The sequence below is a fragment of the Hyaena hyaena genome, unplaced genomic scaffold (genome assembly GCF_003009895.1).
Source record: "Hyaena hyaena isolate Hyena2069 unplaced genomic scaffold, ASM300989v1 scaffold_21, whole genome shotgun sequence".
Lineage (NCBI taxonomy): Eukaryota > Metazoa > Chordata > Mammalia > Carnivora > Hyaenidae > Hyaena > Hyaena hyaena.
The window spans coordinates 2,874,583-2,890,509 of NW_024080653.1; the positions used below are offsets into that span (position 1 = coordinate 2,874,583).

General features: G+C 60.5%; 2 protein-coding genes across 3 annotated transcripts in view; one reads left to right on the forward strand and one right to left on the reverse strand.

Annotated features, from left to right (window-relative positions):
* The first annotated feature begins 6,042 nt into the window (after nucleotides 1-6,042).
* Nucleotides 6,043-9,814, forward strand: SYNGR2 (synaptogyrin 2). 2 transcript variants are annotated; one of them, XM_039226314.1, is made up of 4 exons: nucleotides 6,043-6,155; nucleotides 7,928-8,165; nucleotides 8,522-8,661; nucleotides 8,753-9,045. In XM_039226314.1, the coding sequence occupies exons 1-4, from the start codon at nucleotides 6,057-6,059 to the stop codon at nucleotides 8,948-8,950; spliced, it is 675 nt and encodes a 224-aa protein (XP_039082245.1). In that variant the 5' UTR covers nucleotides 6,043-6,056; the 3' UTR covers nucleotides 8,951-9,045. The 2 variants fall into 2 exon arrangements, with proteins under 2 accessions (XP_039082245.1, XP_039082246.1); XM_039226315.1 differs by lacking the exon at nucleotides 8,522-8,661 and having other exon boundaries at nucleotides 8,753-9,814.
* Nucleotides 9,815-10,853: 1,039 nt separating this feature from the next.
* Nucleotides 10,854-15,927, reverse strand: part of TK1 (thymidine kinase 1) — an 11,823-nt gene continuing 6,749 nt past the window's right edge. The window contains exons 5-7 of the mRNA XM_039226313.1: nucleotides 12,254-12,343; nucleotides 11,833-11,952; nucleotides 10,854-11,750 (exon numbers count right to left, since the gene is read on the reverse strand). Of these exons, the coding sequence (XP_039082244.1) occupies nucleotides 11,541-11,750; nucleotides 11,833-11,952; nucleotides 12,254-12,343 (420 nt within the window). The 3' untranslated portion in view covers nucleotides 10,854-11,540. The remainder of the gene's footprint in view (nucleotides 11,751-11,832; nucleotides 11,953-12,253; nucleotides 12,344-15,927) is intronic.

Below are 15,927 nucleotides of genomic sequence, written 5' to 3' on the forward strand. Positions count from 1 at the left end.
AATCGACTCCAGCATCTGCCTACAAAACAGAGAAGTTGCTTCCAAGTTCCAAGTCCTGATGGACGAGGGCCTTTGGGGCCTGGCCGGGCAGTAGTGGGTCTGGTCCTGAGTCCTCCAGAGGCCGGGAGCGTCCAGGCTCCTTCCAGAAATCCTGCTTTCCCAAGTGGCATCTTTCTCTCCGGCTCAACTCGTCCCTGTGGATCTGGGTCATATCCTCTACTGTCGCCTTCTGACTGTCCCTTTAAGCCAGACGTTGACCGCTGTGGGTGCAGGGTCTGAGATGTTCCCCATCGAGGGCCCCCATCCAGCATCAGGCCTGAGCTCGGAGCCAGCCGATCGGGTGGCTGGTCGACCTTGCACCTAACTTGTCTCCGTCTCGATGAGGAAATCCCCAGCTCGGCGCATCCTCGACGTGCGCACTTCATCGCATTGGGAGATGCCTGGAACGCGCCTGCGCCCCACGGCTGGCCGGTAACCGCTTTCCCGTGTAAGGGGGTTGTTCACCCAACAAACGGGAGGTGTCCCGTGTCACCAGAAAGCACACCAATGCCTGTCCTGCAAGTTACAGTTGACAAACTTGTTGAATCTGGAAGCTGAATCCAGTGTCAGCAATCCAGACCTCTGTTCAAACCTCTCTGAGCTTCCTACTCACATCCTGATTTCATCTTGTTTTTATAGTAAAATATTCTGGACAAAGAGTCTAAATCCCAGAGGTAGACTTTTATCCAGTAGGGGTTTTCTTTGTTCATTCGTTCGTTCGTTCATTCGTTCGTTCCTTCCTTCCTTCCTTCTCTTCTTTCCTTCCTTCCTCTCTCTCTCTTTTCCTCTCTCCCTTTCTCCTTCCCTCCCTCTTTCCCCTTCCTTCCCCTCCCCCCCCTTCCTTCTCCTTTTCAATTTGAGGTGAATCTCACGTAGCACACAGCCATTTCCAAGTGATGGTTCGCAGCATTTAATGCATTCATTCACCATGTTGTGCAACCCACCACCTCTATCTAGTTCCAGAACATTCCCATCACCCCGAAAGGAAAGCCCCTACACACCAGCAGTCGCTTCCCATTCCCCCCCTCCGCCAGCCTTTACCAGCCACCAATCTGCTCTCCGTCTCGGGATTTTCCTATTCTGGAGATTGCCCACGGATGGAATCGAACAGATGTTGCCTTTTGTGTCTGACGTCTTTCCCTGGGCACGATGTTTTTAAGGCTCGTGTGCAGAACATCACTCCTTTTTACGGCTGAAGACTAGTCCATGCGTGGCCAGACCACACGTTTATCCGTCCATCTACTGATGGACACGTGGGCTACTTCCGCCTTTTGGCTGTTGTGAGTAGAGCTGCTGGGAACATTGGGAACATGGGTGCACGCGTATCTGTTAGAGTCCACGCTTTTGATTCCTTTGGTGTCCCATCTACAAGTGGGAAGGCTAGGTCACACGACTCCGTAACTTTTTCAGGAACCACAAAATCAGCATTTTCTTAAGGTCCTTGATGAATGCCGGTCTCCTTCCTTCAGAAGTCACCCCTCAGACCTCCCAGGGGGTTCTCCAGAGGCCGGCGGGTCCCCATAACAGTGCCACTCACCCCAGACACCCCCACCCGTCACTTACTCCCGCCAAGAAGGTGGTGGAGACCCAAGACCCGGCCTCCTTCAACATCAACATCACGTTCAAGTCCAGGCCAGACCTGCTTGCCTATTTCTGCCAGGAGTCCACCCCCTGGGGCTCACGTGAAGTCAGCACTAAGCTGCAGATGTACTGGGAGCTTTGGACCAGTAGTGAGTGTACAGTGGGGGGGGGGGGCAGGGGCAGCGTCTGGGGCTGGAAGGCAGGAGGGTGGGGACAGCACAGGCTGGCCACCTCTGAGGCTGCTCTGAGGCCCTTAGGCCTGGGCACAGAAGAGTGTAGCTCCTGGCTGGGCCCCAGGGCGCGATCTCCCGGTGGGGCCCTTTGGGGCAGGTGGAAGTGACCAGTTGGACCTCATCAGTTGATAAAGTAGGCACTTTTTGTGCCTTATCTAGTTGAATCTTCACAACACAGCAACTAGAGGGTGGGGTTTGTGGTTCCCCGGCTGGTAGAGGAAGCTGGTGGTGATTAAGAATATCGCCCCAGGCCACCAGGCTTGCAAGTGGCAAAGTCTGGTTTCAAACCCTATTCGATCCAGCTCCAAAACGTGTTCTTCCCACGGCTACCCTGATCTTTTTAAAAAAAAAAATTTTTTTTTAATGTTTATTTATTTGAGGGAGAGAGAGAATCCCAAGCAGGCTCCACAATGTCAGCGCAGAGCCTGGCAAGGGGCTCAAACCCACAAACTGTGAGATCAGGACCTGAGCCGAAATCAAGAGCCCAGCGCTCAACCGACTGAGCCACCCAGGAGCCTCACTTCTCCACCCCGATCTTGATCTTAACTCAAGTGTCCTTCCCTGGTGGGAGGCACAGGGGGGAGGGGGAGGGGACTAGGGGACTGTTGCCCAGGCCAGTGGTGGCCCCTCCAGCCCCCTGCCCCAACCCTCCTGAGGAGCCAGCTTAGTGAAGGAGAGCCTAGGATCTGGAGTCCTACATGGGGGTTTAAGTCTCAACACTTAACAGGATGTGGGGCTTGGGCACATCACTCAACCTCTCTGGGCCTGGTTACTTCATCTGCAAAACAAAAATAATAATGGTACCTACACCAACCAGTAGGGTAGAAAGGATTCAGTGGAAGCTTCTAGTAGGTTGTCAGTATACCAGGGTAGTGGTTGGCTGTTCACAGCATTAGGCTGAAAGCCCTGGGGGATTCTAGAATCCAGATTCTTCTAAGTGACAGTTCTGAAGAAACATGTATTCCAGTAAAGGAGTCAAGATTGAAAGACTATAAATAGGGGTTGCCAGATAAATTTTGCACAGGACATATTCATACCGAAAAATTATTCACTATTTACCTGACATTCAAATTGAACTGTGCATCCTGTGTTTTTATTTGGAAAGTCTGGCAACCCAGAATATACCACACGAGAAAAAAAAACAAATGTGACGTTGTGTGGTACACACTGCAAGCAGGGTTGAAGCCCAGACATAAGACAGAGGGAGTAATCCAGAAAGCTGCCTGGATGAGGCAGCGATAACAGTTAGGCCTCCAAGCCCAGTAGACATTTTTTTTTAATTTTTTAAAAATATTTTTTTATTTATTTCTGAGAAGAGAGACAGCATGGGCAGGGGAGGGTCAGAGAGAGAGGGAAACACAGAATCCGAAGCAGGCTCCAGGCCCTGAGCTGTCATCACAGAGCCTGACGTGGGGCTCGAAACGACGAACCGTGAGATCATGCCCTGAGCCAAAGTCAGACGCTCAACCGACTGAGCCACGCAGGCACCCCCAGTAGGCATTTTGAAATGAGGGAATTTGCTGGCGAGAGGGTGTGAAAGTCACACCGCCACGCCTTGCTAACCTCGCCCTCCGCATCAGAGCCCATGTCTCAGCCGCAGGCTACCTTCACCTTGCTGGACGGAAGATCAGGCCCCAGGGTAGAGGTCTCCTGCCAGGTGTCATCGGGCAGCCCACCTGTCACCTAGAGCCTTGTTGGGAAAGACCGGCAGGTCCATATGCAGCAGAAACCAAACTACAGGCAGTCGGCCAACTTCTCCTTCCCTCTTACCCGGACGTCAGCCCAGCCCGGCTGAAAACGACACCAACGTCCAGTCCAGCCTGGTCAAGCTGGTGTCCCAGGGCGAGAAGGCCCCTTGGTTTCCAGAGGGGCGGTTGGCACTTCTGGGAAGGTCATCGGGAGGTGGAGGAGCCCAGCCCAGCCCCCCCTGCACCCTCCCCCGCCCCCTCACAGGGCAGCCCTCGAGGTGAGAAGTGCGGGTGGCCAGTATGGACCAGCAGGAGCCAGGCCGGAGGCAGCAGGTAGCGGGTTGGTGGGACAGGGCTGCCTCCAGGGCAAACGAAGGGCCACGTGGCTCATGCGTGCCCTGCAAGTGTTTATTAAGGGCCCTACTGTGTGCCAAGTGTCTGCCGAGGGCTTGGACTTCCATGCCCTCATCTGCCCCTGACCAACACTCGGTGCAGCTGCGTGATGGAGTCAGTTGGCCTCCGGGTGGGGCACTCACCTGGATTCCTGGTGGGTTTGGGGAGGGACGTGGGGGGAGAGGGGCGGGAGGGGGAGGAGAGGCTCCTGGGGACCAGGGTAGATCAGGGGCTTCTGTTCTCCATGGGAACCTGGGAGGTCGATGCTTCCCGGCTGGAGACAAGAGGCAGGGGCTGGACCTCCTGGAGTCGCCTCTGACTTGTAAAGTGACCCCAGGACCTTTGTGTCATCTGTCCCCAAGCCCCGCAGGCCTCTGCGTGGTCGACCTGTGGAGGCTTTGGCACCAGCCACCTCTGCCCCAGGGACTTGTCACCTGCCTTGGTCTCTAGACACTGCCCTCTCCTGGTTGTCTTCCTCCCTCCCTGGCCAGCTGTTCCAGTGGCCGCCGTCCAGGAGTCTACGCCTGGCTCTCTCTTCCTCTCACGTCTGTCTGTGTCCCTTCCTCCCATCTCTGTCCTTCCCGGAGGCCAGACTCGTGGGAGAGCAGTGTCCCCTCTCTGAGCCTCGGTTTTCCCTTTTACGCAATGGGATACAGAGACCGGGCTCTCCCTCGCCCTGTGACCAGGGGCCAACGCTTGCCCTCTTGGTGATTCAGCGCCTCCCTCTTCGCTTAGTGGGGTGAGTAGGCCTCACACCCCTCTTCTGCCCAGGGCACTGATGCGCTTGGCACCATAAAATTCCTGGAGGCCTTGGGAGGGGGTGGCTGAGAAGCGTGCTTGCCTAACCTGGGATCCTAACTCCTTTGTCATCAGGGTTGTGACCGGAAGATGCAGGCTGGGCAGAGTCGCCTCAGGAGGGCCCCCGTCTCTGTCCCCTACAGAAGGACCCACCGTTTGAATGAAGAAAAACCCTGCCAGCCCTGATTCGTGGAGGCTGGTGTTGACCCATGCACACGCATGGTGCTAATGTGAGGATTTTAGGACGCGGTGGGCTCTGATGGAAGGGGAGGTCCGTGGGGGGGGGGGCTCCGTGTGGCCCCCGTTCTCACCCCTCTGCTGCTGGTCACCGTCCATGCAGGTCTGGGGAGACGGCGGGGTAGACTGTGAAAAGGCCCAGCTGCAGCAACCCACCAGGGTCACCTCCCCCACCCCTGGTCCCCTGGTCCCCTGGCCCCGCCCACTCACCTCTCACTGTCCAGCTCACCTGGGAGGACTCTGAGTAGCCCCCTGGCCAGCACTCCCTCATTAATCCTTAACTGTAACTAGCAGAAAGTGTCTGGAATTCTCCCCTTCCGGGCAGCCCGTGGCCCCTAGGGAACACGCCCCCACCGCACCCCACTCAGCCTTCCCTGTTCAGATGCTCCAAAGCTGTGGGGGTGCAGGGGGAGGACTGGACTCTGCCTGTCACCTGGAGACTTGGTTTCAGCCTGCATACCGTCTTGGGCATGGAAGTCTGCAGTCACACACCCTTGGGGCCTGGCTCAGCCCCAGAAGACTTGGGGAGAGGGTTCTCGGCGCCACCCAGGCTTAGCTCCAGAGAGGAGCAAAGAGCGACAGGCCAGTCTCGGAGTGTGTCCAGGCTGCGGCCTGGGGTCTAGGATGGAAGGGGGAGAGAAGAGGGGGCGCTTATGAGCCTGGGTCCTGGGCAGGGGAGTCTCAGACAGGGATCTATCTGGTGGGCTTCTTGGAGGAGGAGGTGGGAGGGCAGGGGGCAAAGTGTGGGTGGGGCAAAGGGGCGGGCCCTCCTTGCCTCCCTCTCTTCCTGGGGACTCCCTGGCCCCTTCCTGGGAGCAGGGGGACACGGCCCCCGCCACGAGGTGGGCTCAACGGTTGTCTGCCCGCCACCAGAACACAGGCGTCTAGGCACAGCCGTCGGAGAGTCCGGGGCGCTCCGCTCGCTGCTGGCTGCGGACCGCATTTTGCCGTCGGTCCCTGGGCGCGCTGGCCACGCCCCTGGGGGCGGGGCCTGGGGTGGGCGGGGCCTCGTGGGGGCGGGGCGGGGGCTGGGTGCTAGGCTGTCAGCAGCGGCGGCGGCGGCGGCGGCGGCGGCGGCGGCGGCGACATGGAGAGCGGGGCCTACGGCGCGGCCAAGGCGGGCGGCTCCTTCGACCTGCGGCGCTTCCTGACGCAGCCGCAGGTGGTGACGCGCGCCGTGTGCCTGGTGAGCCGGTGGGGAGCCGGGCGGGGGAACCGGACTCCGCCGCCGGGGCCCGGGCAGGGGAGGGGGTGCCGCGAGCCTGCGAGCGCGACAGGTGGCGGCGGCCGAGGCCGGGGGTGGGGGGTGCGGGGGCCGCGCGTGGGGCGGGCGAGGGGGCCCGGACCCCGCCGCCCTCCCTCCTCCGGGCCCTGCCGACCCCAACTCGCGGGCCGCAGCTTCCCCCGGCTTCCCCTGGTCCCCACTGCTCCCCACCGGCCGGGCCGGCGCGGGAGGGCCCGGAGGCGCCGCGGGGGAGCAGGCCTGTCGCCCTGCTGGCGGTGGGAGGAGCTTGGGGCTGCTCCAGGACAGGTGGCCAGCGTGCTGGGACTCCCTGCTGGGGGAATTCACCCGGAAGGGGCTTTCCCAAGCACGTTGGGTAAGGAGGTCTCCCCTCCACTCGGGGAGCAGGTCACGAGTCTGCTTCCCCACCCAAGATCAGGTGACCCCAGGATGTACCCTTCCCAGTGAGATAGGGGACCCCTCCAGCAACAGATTACTGGAGGTGAGGGGGTTAGGAGTGGGGGGGGGTGGCACAAGATTTGGGACAATCAGCACCCAGAGCTGGACAAGGTGTGAGAGAGTGAGGAGGCAGAGGGCCGGGACCGGAGTGCCCACAGCATGCCTGCCTGGGACTGGAGCCTTCCGAAGTGCCCTGGTGGCCCCCATGCCCCCTCCCTGCCCGACCGTGGGGTCTGATCCAAGGAGCAGATGCCCCGTGTGTCGGGATGGCTGTGCCAGGAGTCGGGGCTGGCACACTGCTCCCAGCATCGGGGAGTTCCGGCTTCATCTCCAGCTGGGGGTGGGGCTTGTGCCTGTCAGCCTCAGAGTATATTGAGGGCCTTGTCTGGGCAGGGCAGGGGAGAGGCCTGTGCCTGTCCTAGTGAGAGCCAGGTGTCCAGACCGTCCTGCATCTGCTGACATGGGGTGGGGATGGGTGGTGGCCTTGAAGCCTGGGGAGGAGATGAGGTGCCATGAGGCTGGACCTGGAGCCCCTCCCAGAGTTGTGGCCGGTGAACCCCCTTCCACCCCGGCCCAGGACCTCCAGGGTTCTGAGTGCAGAACTGTATTCACAGGCTGCCAGTCAGAGTAGCCTGGGGTGCCCTCAGAGGAGAGGGTCAGGATGCCAAAGAGGCCAAGACTCCTTGTAGAAAGAAAGCTGGCCCCACTGGGGAGGCCAGCCCGGAGCAGGAAAGAGTTGGAGGGTCCCCAAGAAGTGGGAGTCTGGGGGCACAGGTTTCAGCTCAGAGCACACCGGCGTGGCTTTCCCGAGAGGTGGGGGGAGGCCTCCATCACCCAGGTGTTGGGGCAGAGGTTGGGCTCTGTAGAGGTGACTCAGGCAGAAGGTGATCTGGGGGTGAGACTCCAAGCCTGGCTTTCTGTGACTCTGTGGCCCGTCTCCTACTGAACCACGATGGCCCTTCCTGGCAGGCAGCAGGGGTGGGGCATTCCCTCCCAGGAGATCCCCGTCCATCCCCCGCCGGCCCCTGGTCCAGGAATCCCCCGCCATGCCCCCGGTGACAGCCACTGTGCTGGCCTCTGCAGGTGGCCTGGGAGTAGGGAGAAGTGAGGACTGGGCGCCAGCCAGAAGCAACTTGCTTATGAGCTCATTCCCAAGTTCGGGGGCGGGGGGGGTGGGCGGCTGGTGCCTGACCTCCCAAAACAGAACAGGGGGAGCCCAGGGTCCCTGTCACGTTGTCTGGCGACCGCTCAGCCCCCTCCCCCACCCATCCCCTCAGGTCTTTGCCTTGATCGTGTTCTCGTGCATTTTCGGCGAGGGCTACAGCAACACGCACGAATCCAGACAGAGATACTGCGTGTTCAACCGTAACGAGGACGCGTGCGGCTACGGCTGCGCCGTCGGGGTGCTGGCCTTCCTGGCCTCGGCCGCCTTCCTCGTGGTCGACGCCTACTTCCCCCAGATCAGCAACGTCACTGACCGCAAGTACCTGGTCATCGGTGACCTGCTCTTCTCAGGTACCGTCCAGCGGCGCCCCCGTTTGATTCTGGGGAGGTGAACAGGGCCAGGCAGTGTTCCTGGGACTGCGGGCCCTTGGCTGCCCCTGCTTGTGCAGGCGGGCTCGCGCACACGGGCTCGCGCACAGGGATTCGGGAGTCTGCTGCAGCCCCACCGGCCTGGAGTGACGGTCACGGGGCTTCCGAGCCAGGTCGCCACCCTGGCTTGTGCAGCAGTGCCCTTCACTCCTGGAGGCTCCTGGGAGATCCCTGCCGCGGGGCCTCCCTGTCACCACCACCGTAGGGAGCTCCTCTTGGGTCCCCAGGCAGCCCCTGCCTCCACGGAGCTGACCTTGCCCTCCGGGCCCCCTTCCCAGCTTTCTGGACCTTTCTGTGGTTCGTTGGCTTCTGCTTCCTCACCAACCAGTGGGCGGCCACCAAGATGGAGGACGTACGAGTGGGGGCCGACTCAGCCCGGGCAGCCATCACCTTCAGCTTCTTCTCCATCTTCTCCTGGGTAGGTGGGCCGGGGGCGGGCAGGGGTGCAGGGTCTTTGGAGAAGGCGGGGGCGGCGGGCTGAGGACCCCAAACCTGGGGTCTCCCCGCAGGGCGTGCTGGCCTCCCTGGCCTACCAGCGCTACAAGGCCGGAGTGGACGACTTCGTCCAGAACTACGTGGACCCCACTCCAGACCCCAGCACCGCCTACGCCTCCTACCCCGGCGCGGCCGTGGACAACTACCAGCAACCACCCTTCACCCAGAACGCCGAGACCACCGAGGGCTACCAGCCGCCCCCTGTGTACTGAGCCACAGCCGGGCCGGTAAGGGGGTGGAGAGGGCGCTCGGGGGCCTCTGTGCTATGCTGGACTCCTCTGCGAGCCTCACCTCGCCTCCTGGGGCCACGGCCCCCTCACCCTGTCCCCTGTCCGGTGCCAGTCGGAGCCGCGCACAGCCCGGAGAGCCCCCCCGCCTCCCCAGCCTCCCCGGCTCTGGCTGCCGGCCTCCCTCTAGCAAGGGCTTCGCCCACCCACTACTCAAGGGCATTTTTTTAGGAAAGGGTTTTTAGCCAGATGTGTTTTGTTCTTGCTTGTAATGACCCACAACCCCAGCTGGAATAGCGACAAGTGCCCGACACGCTGCTTTAAGTGCCTTAGCTTCTCCCCAGCCCAAAGGAGCCGGGCCCTGGTGGCCGCTGCTAACTCGGGGTTCTATGCCAAAGACGAGGCTGCGGGGCCAGGGCCCCCTCTCCTCCTCACTCAGGTTTGTTCCCCACGCCCCGGCCCCGCCGCACCCCCGGCCCCCTGCCTGCTCTGGGAGCCGGCAGCCCTGCACTCACTGCTACAGCAGCTGCTCGCTCCTGGATCTCGGGTCATTGCTCCGTGCCAGTGCCTCCGGGCTGCCTGCCCGCCTGCCTGGCGGCTGGATGCCCACCCCAGGGGGCACCGGGCAGCATTCCCTGCCCCTTGCTCCCAGCCCTTGGCAACAGGGAGGGGCCTTGCCTGACGGAAAACACCCAGCTTTATGTAAATACTCTGCCACTGATAGGTGTGGGGTGCACCCACAGCCCCTGGGCTGTTCTGAATGTATTAAAAAGCCTTGGGGGTAAGATGCAGACCCTTGGTTCTATTAGACTGATTTGAAGACAGAATAAATGTTTTTCTTGTTCATAATCTCCAGGGTCATTAGTTGGGGCTCAGCCTAGGGGCTGAGGAGATATTCCACTCTGGGGCACACCCTGGGAGAGGGGGTGCTCTGTGAACTTGTGTTGTGAAGTCACGGCAGTCTGCGCCTCCGGCATGACCAGCGCACGCGCACGTCTGGGGTCTCATTCCTCACTCTGCCACCATCAGCATCTTAAAATAGCAACTGTGCTCAGCTTGTAAACAAGGCAGTTTTTCTGGACTGCCTCGCCAGGGCCCTGCGGTGCCCTTGCTGGAGTTGGGGTGGGGGCACCTGGGAGCCACCCCTGCCCTGGTAACCCTTTCCTCCCCAACCCTCCTTGTGGAGCAGAGTGCTCCAGCAGGGGCCAGAGTCCTCTGCTCCCAGCAGATGGAGGTTAGCGCCTCCAGAGCCCGTCCCAGGATGGCCCACCCCGAGGGAGCGAGCCCGGCTCTGGCAGGAAAGGCCAGGGCCCCTAAAGCACCTCACTTCCCTTTTGGAGCAGCAACAGCAAGAACCGTCAGACTGGGCCTGTTAGTTTCAAAATCGAGTATCCTCTAATAGAGTTCTGCAGACACTTCACTGTAATTCGGGACCAGCCACTAGCAAGCTGGCATCCAGCGAAGGGGAGAGGCAAGCTGGGGCGGGGAGGCCCATCTCCACAGGTGGGTACACCCAACCCCGGCGGGTTCTTGCTTCCACGCAAGCTGCTGACGGCCCATTTTACAAGGTACAGCCGCGCTAGTCTTCTGGGCTCCTGAACTATCAAGTGTCTGTTTCACAAACAAAACCTGACCCCACAGCCCCAGCTGGCAGCCCTAACTACAGCCTTGTCATTCCATCCGGACCCTAGGCTCCTCCGTCCACCCATTTTGTCCTAAACCTGTCCAGATGGAAGAGCAAGCAATGTTAGGACATGCTTCGTGGTGCTTCTCAGTTAAAGTGCTTGGCTAAGGGACTAGAAAAAGATCTGGAAGAAATCCTCACCCGTGTCACATCAGAGCTGTCTACAGGGAGACCAAGGGCATCCCAGGCAGTTAAAGACAAATGTGCTCTCGCCAACCAGTAAAATTTAATATTAGTTATTAATTTCACACACTACAACAGAATCATAGACCCTGTCCCCAGCTACCTCTGCGCCTACCCCCCCCTTTAAAAGACAAGCCCCTGGGATCTGGGCTCCAGCGGGGTCCGTGTCCCCCATGTGAGAAGCTGTCATTCTGGAGAAAATGACCACCAGCGAGGAGGAAGGGCTTTTGGCCGAAAGGGAAGCCAGAGGGCCCAAGTCCAGCCACCCTCGGGGGCCAGGAGCCCTTCCCAGGCAGGCAGAAGTTTCTGCGTGGGATGAGGCTCCGTGCTGAGCGGGAGGTACTGGTGAACGGACTTCCCAGCGAGAACAGAAACTCAACAGTGAAAGCCACAAGGGGGAAGAAGTGTCGCCAGTGTGTGGCCCTGCCCCCCACCCCACAGGAGGAGGGGCGGGTGTCTGCGGTGGCCAGACCCCGAGCTCAGGGTGGACCAGCAGCCGGGAAGGGGAACCAAGAAGGGCCGGCGAGCAGGAAACGGGGAAACGGGATGTGCGGACCACCAGCCCGGGGAAAGTGCGCTGCACGAGGCAGAAAGTTCCATCCCCCCCCCCGCCGCCCCGCCCCCACTTCCTCCTCCGGAAAGGCCGGCGCGCAGGACGCGGGCGTCCGCCAGGGGGCGGCAGCGGGAGGGGCCGGGGCTTCCAGGCGCTCAGTCGGCCGAGCTGCGCGGCAGGACCTGGAGAGGCGCGAACAGCTTCCGGGCCCCCGGCACCGGCACCGGCACCGGCACCGGCACCGGCACCGGGCGGTTCTCCTTGTTCTCCCTGCCGTCCAGCCCGCCGGGCGGCCCCGAGGCCTTCTTGAAGTAGCACAGGCGGCACACGGAGTGGTACTTGTCCGCGCCTCCGATCACCTCGACCTGCGCGCGGGGACGCAGAGGGCGGGGCTGAGGCCGCGCGGCGCCCGCGGGGACCCCCCCCCCCCACCGTGCGGGGCGCTACCTCGGTCTCGGCGCCCAGCCTCTTGGTGTAGGCGGCCTCCCGGTAGCACTGCATGCACACGGCCGTCAGCTTCACCACGCTCTCGGCCAGGGGCACCAGGTTCAGGATGGCCCCGAAGGCCTGCGCCCGGGAGACAGCCGCTGGGCGCACATCTCCCCAAAACCCCCGGACTCCCCAGCTCCGGCAAGGGGAAACTTTGCCTTGACCTTGCCCTCCGCCAAGCCCTGAGCCACCCTCAGCATCCAGGCACCCAGGGATGGGGGGCGGGGGCGCTGGGGCCGGCTCACCTGAGTGCCCCCCCCCCCCGGCGCTGGGCTCCAGTCATCCAAGGGGCATCGCCTCGCCAGAAAAGGTCCCTCCTGCTGCCCAGGCCCCTTTCTCCCCCCAGACCCCTTCCCAGGCCCGGGGTCCGACCACTCACCTTCCTCTGGAAGGTGCCATCCAGGGCAGCCACGATCACGGTCTTCCCCGCGTTGGCCATAGACTCGCTGAACTCCACGATGTCTGGGAACTGGGGGGGGCGGAGGGGGGAGGGCAGTGAGCACGCCGCCACCGACCAGCGTGGAGGCCGAGAGCGGGGCGACCCCAACGCCCCGACCAGGAGGCGGGTCTGTGCCTGCCCCCACTGCACACGGCTTGGTGCACCCGCAGCCGCCTCGCCTGCCGCCAGCCTTCCGGACAGAATGGTCCGCTCCAGTCCCCGGCGCCTCGGACCCCACGCCAGGTGATGCGGGCCCCTGGAGGCGGCCAAAAGCTCAGGCCACGGGGCTGCCTGCCTTGAACCCTGCTCTGGCTGGATGCATGTGTTTGGTGACCTTGGCCATGACTTCATGTCTCTGAACCCCAGAAGTGGCAAAGAGTGCCCTCGGTGTTGTTTAAGGAACTGAGGCGCTCAAATAGTGAATAGATAATGTGTCATCCGATGCCTTGATTTACTTGCTAAGTCAACTGTCATTTTGGTGGCCCAGGGTGAGCTGCAGCTTCTGCAGACCCTGTGGCGAGCTGTCCCCCGTCAAGCCCATTGCCTTCCGGCCATGTGTGTGTCTATCTGGATTGGTCTTCAGGTTTGTGAACCGCCCAGCCTGTTCTGATCTTTGGGCGGCAGGTTGCTGTCCAAGCCGTTCAGACCTGCTTGGCGCATTTATCAGGGTGCAGGGTTACGGAGGCCCGGACAAGCTCCCATGAAGGTGAAGCAGCCGGATCGGGTCCCCTGTGGGGCTGGCCGGGCCCAGGCTACAGAAACACCCCCAAGTCCTGCACGGTCACACCTGCGTCCCCACTCCATCGCAGGTCACAGAAATGCAGCTCCTAGCTTGCGAGGGGCGCCCAGCCAAGTAAACCGCCCCCTCCCTAAGCTGTCGCAAAGAAAACTGTCTCTGGACATTACCAAACAGGGGCAGGGGCACTGCCCTCCCCCGCCCCCCAGGAGAACATCCCTGTGCCTTACCCTCTACTCAGAGGCATAACTCCAGCACGCGGGTCCTTCCACACCAGGGCCCAGGGGCCAGGGGAGGGTCCTTGCGCATCTCCCACCCACTATGCCGATGCCAACATTAACAAAGCTGACTTCACCCTCTGTTCGCCTGCCGCTGCCCCGGGAAACAGCGAACCCTGGGTCTCAGGCAGGGGCGCCCGGAGCCTCACAAGGACAGCACCTCCCAGATTGCCTGCAGCGTTTCCGATCGCCCACCAGGAACCATGTTACCAGCACTTATTTCTCTTTTGTGTTTATTTTTGAGAGAGAGAGAGACAGAGACAGAGGATCCAAAATAGGCTCTGTGCTGGCAGCGCAGAGCCCGATGCGGGCTCGAACCCACGAACCACGAGATCATGACCTGAGCTGAAGTCGGGCGCTTAACCGACGGAGCCCCCTGGCAGGCGCCGCTCCTGGCACTTGGAAACACACAGAGGGAAGACAAAGTGAAGATACAAGAAGACGGCCATCAGCGAGCCAAGGGGTAAGGCCTCGAACACCCGTCCCCGCACGGCCCTGAGGGGGAAAGGAGCCTGCACACAGCCTGACCTCGGGTTTCCAGGCTCAAGAATTGGGAGAGAATCAATTCCTGCTGTTTAAGCTGCCTGGTCTGTGGCACCTGTTACAGCAGCCCTAAGAAAGGAATACAGGCTACATTTGAAACAGAACCTCGGGGGCGCCTGGGCGGCTCAGTCTGTACAGCGTCCGACTTCAGCTCAGGTCATGATCTCATGATTTGTGGGTTCGAGCCCCGCGTCGGGCTCTGTGCCGACAGCTCGGAACCTGGAGCTGCTTCAGATTGTGTCTCCCTCTCTCAGCCCCTCCCTGCTTATACTGGTCTCTTTCTCTCCCTCAAAAATAAACATTAAAAAAATTTAAAAATAAAATAATATAGAACCTTGGGGCTCCTGGGGGGCTCAGTCTGCTGAGCGTCCAGCTCTTGGTTTCGGCTCAGGTCATGATCTCCCTGTCTTGTGAGTTCGAGCCCACTGGGCTCCAAGCTGGTAGTGTGGAACCTGCTTAGGATCCTCTGTCTCTCTCTCTGCCCCTCCCCCACCCACACTATCTCTATCTCTCTCAAAATAAACGAACCTAAAAACAAAGCTTTAGGGGTGCCTTGGTGGCTCAGTCGGTTAAGCGTCCGACTTTGGCTCAGGTCATGATCTCACGGTTTGTGGGTTCGAGCCCCGCATCGGGCTCTGTGCTGACAGCTAGCTTGGAGCCTGGAGCCTGCTTCCGATTCTGTGTCTCCTTCTCTCTCTGACCCTCCCCTGTTCACGCTGTCTCTCTCTCTCTCTCAGAAATAAATAAAGATTTAAAAAAATTTAAAAATCTTTAAAAAAAAAAACTTTAAAACAGAACCGCAAAGTACGTAGCCAATTTCAAGTTTTCTTTTTTTATTAAAATAAATTTTTTAAAAAGTTTTATTATTTATTTTCGAGAGTGAGACAGAGCACGAGTGGGGAAGGGGCAGAGAGAGAGGGAGACACAGAATCTGAAGCGGGCACCGGGCTCTGAGCTGTCATATCAGCACAGAGACCAACGCGGGGCTCGAACTAACCCATGAACCGTGAGACCATAACCTGAGCCAAAGTCAGACGCTCAACCGACTGAGCCCCCCAGGCACCCCCAGGTTTTCTTTGTAGACAAAGATAATCACAACATGAGACCCAGTAAGGAAAGTAACTGAGAGGTTTCTGGCTGGTGATGAGTCTGCCCGCTCGAGTCCAGCGGCCCGTTCTACCTCCGGGTGACCTGCCACAAGCCACTTCCCAAACGAGTTCTCATGAAGGGGAGAGAACCCAAGGGAGAGATTAGGGAGCCTCCGAGTGGATTTGAACCTCTGCCAGCTTCCTACCAAGGGCCTGCTGGCTCGTGACGCACGGCCCGGTGACCCCCCGGCTCTGCCGCGGCCGAGGCCACACAGGCCAGCGATAAAGGATGTGACGAAGTGAAACTTTCGGCCGTGACTGGTAAAACATGAAACGAAATGCCACCGACAGATCTCAGAGGCAAACAAACAGGGAAGAGAGAAACAGAGCGTGGGACAAAGCGGCCTCGGCCACTTCGGGCCCCACCGGAGAAAGGAGAAGCCAAGAGGAAAATGAGTGGAAGCTCTTAAAAGGCAACTGAGAAGAGGGGAAATAAACACAAGTAGCCCATGAACATGAGAGACGTCGGACGGCAGCAGTGAAAGAGACTTGCGCTAGGGTCTGTGTGCATACGCACAGGCGTGCAAGCTGTCACCCGCCCCTTACGCCTCTCCTCTCCTCTCTCCTGGGGGTTCCTGCAAAGGCCCAGGGGTCACACTGGCCCCTATGCCTACCATCTGCTCTCCATCGGCGGGGCTGCCCTTTGGCGGGCCCTCCCCAGGGCTATGTCCCGAATGCCCCCTGCTAGCCTGCCCAGAGCCACCTGTCTCCATCCTGTCCCTGAGACACACCCAGCCAGCCAGCAGTTCACTCCCTGGCTCTCCTTTGGGCCCCTTTCTGACCACCTCGCTGTAGCTCTGTCCCCTACACTTTGTCCATCTGTCCGGTCGCCCCCACCTGACCTAGGACATCGTTCTGTCCCTGGATTACAAGGGAAGCTCAAGCGTGGAGACTCTGGCTCTTCCCCCC

What these genes read in the sequence shown, in the direction of transcription:
- SYNGR2 (XM_039226315.1), top strand. Translation starts at nt 6,057, where the DNA reads ATGGAGAGCGGGGCCTACGGCGCGGCCAAGGCGGGCGGCTCCTTCGAC. An exon ending in TGACGCGCGCCGTGTGCCTG is followed by an intron (nt 6,156 to 7,927) that starts GTGAGCCGGTGG and finishes CCATCCCCTCAG; the next exon opens with GTCTTTGCCTTGATCGTGTT. An exon ending in CGGTGACCTGCTCTTCTCAG is followed by an intron (nt 8,166 to 8,752) that starts GTACCGTCCAGC and finishes GTCTCCCCGCAG; the next exon opens with GGCGTGCTGGCCTCCCTGGC.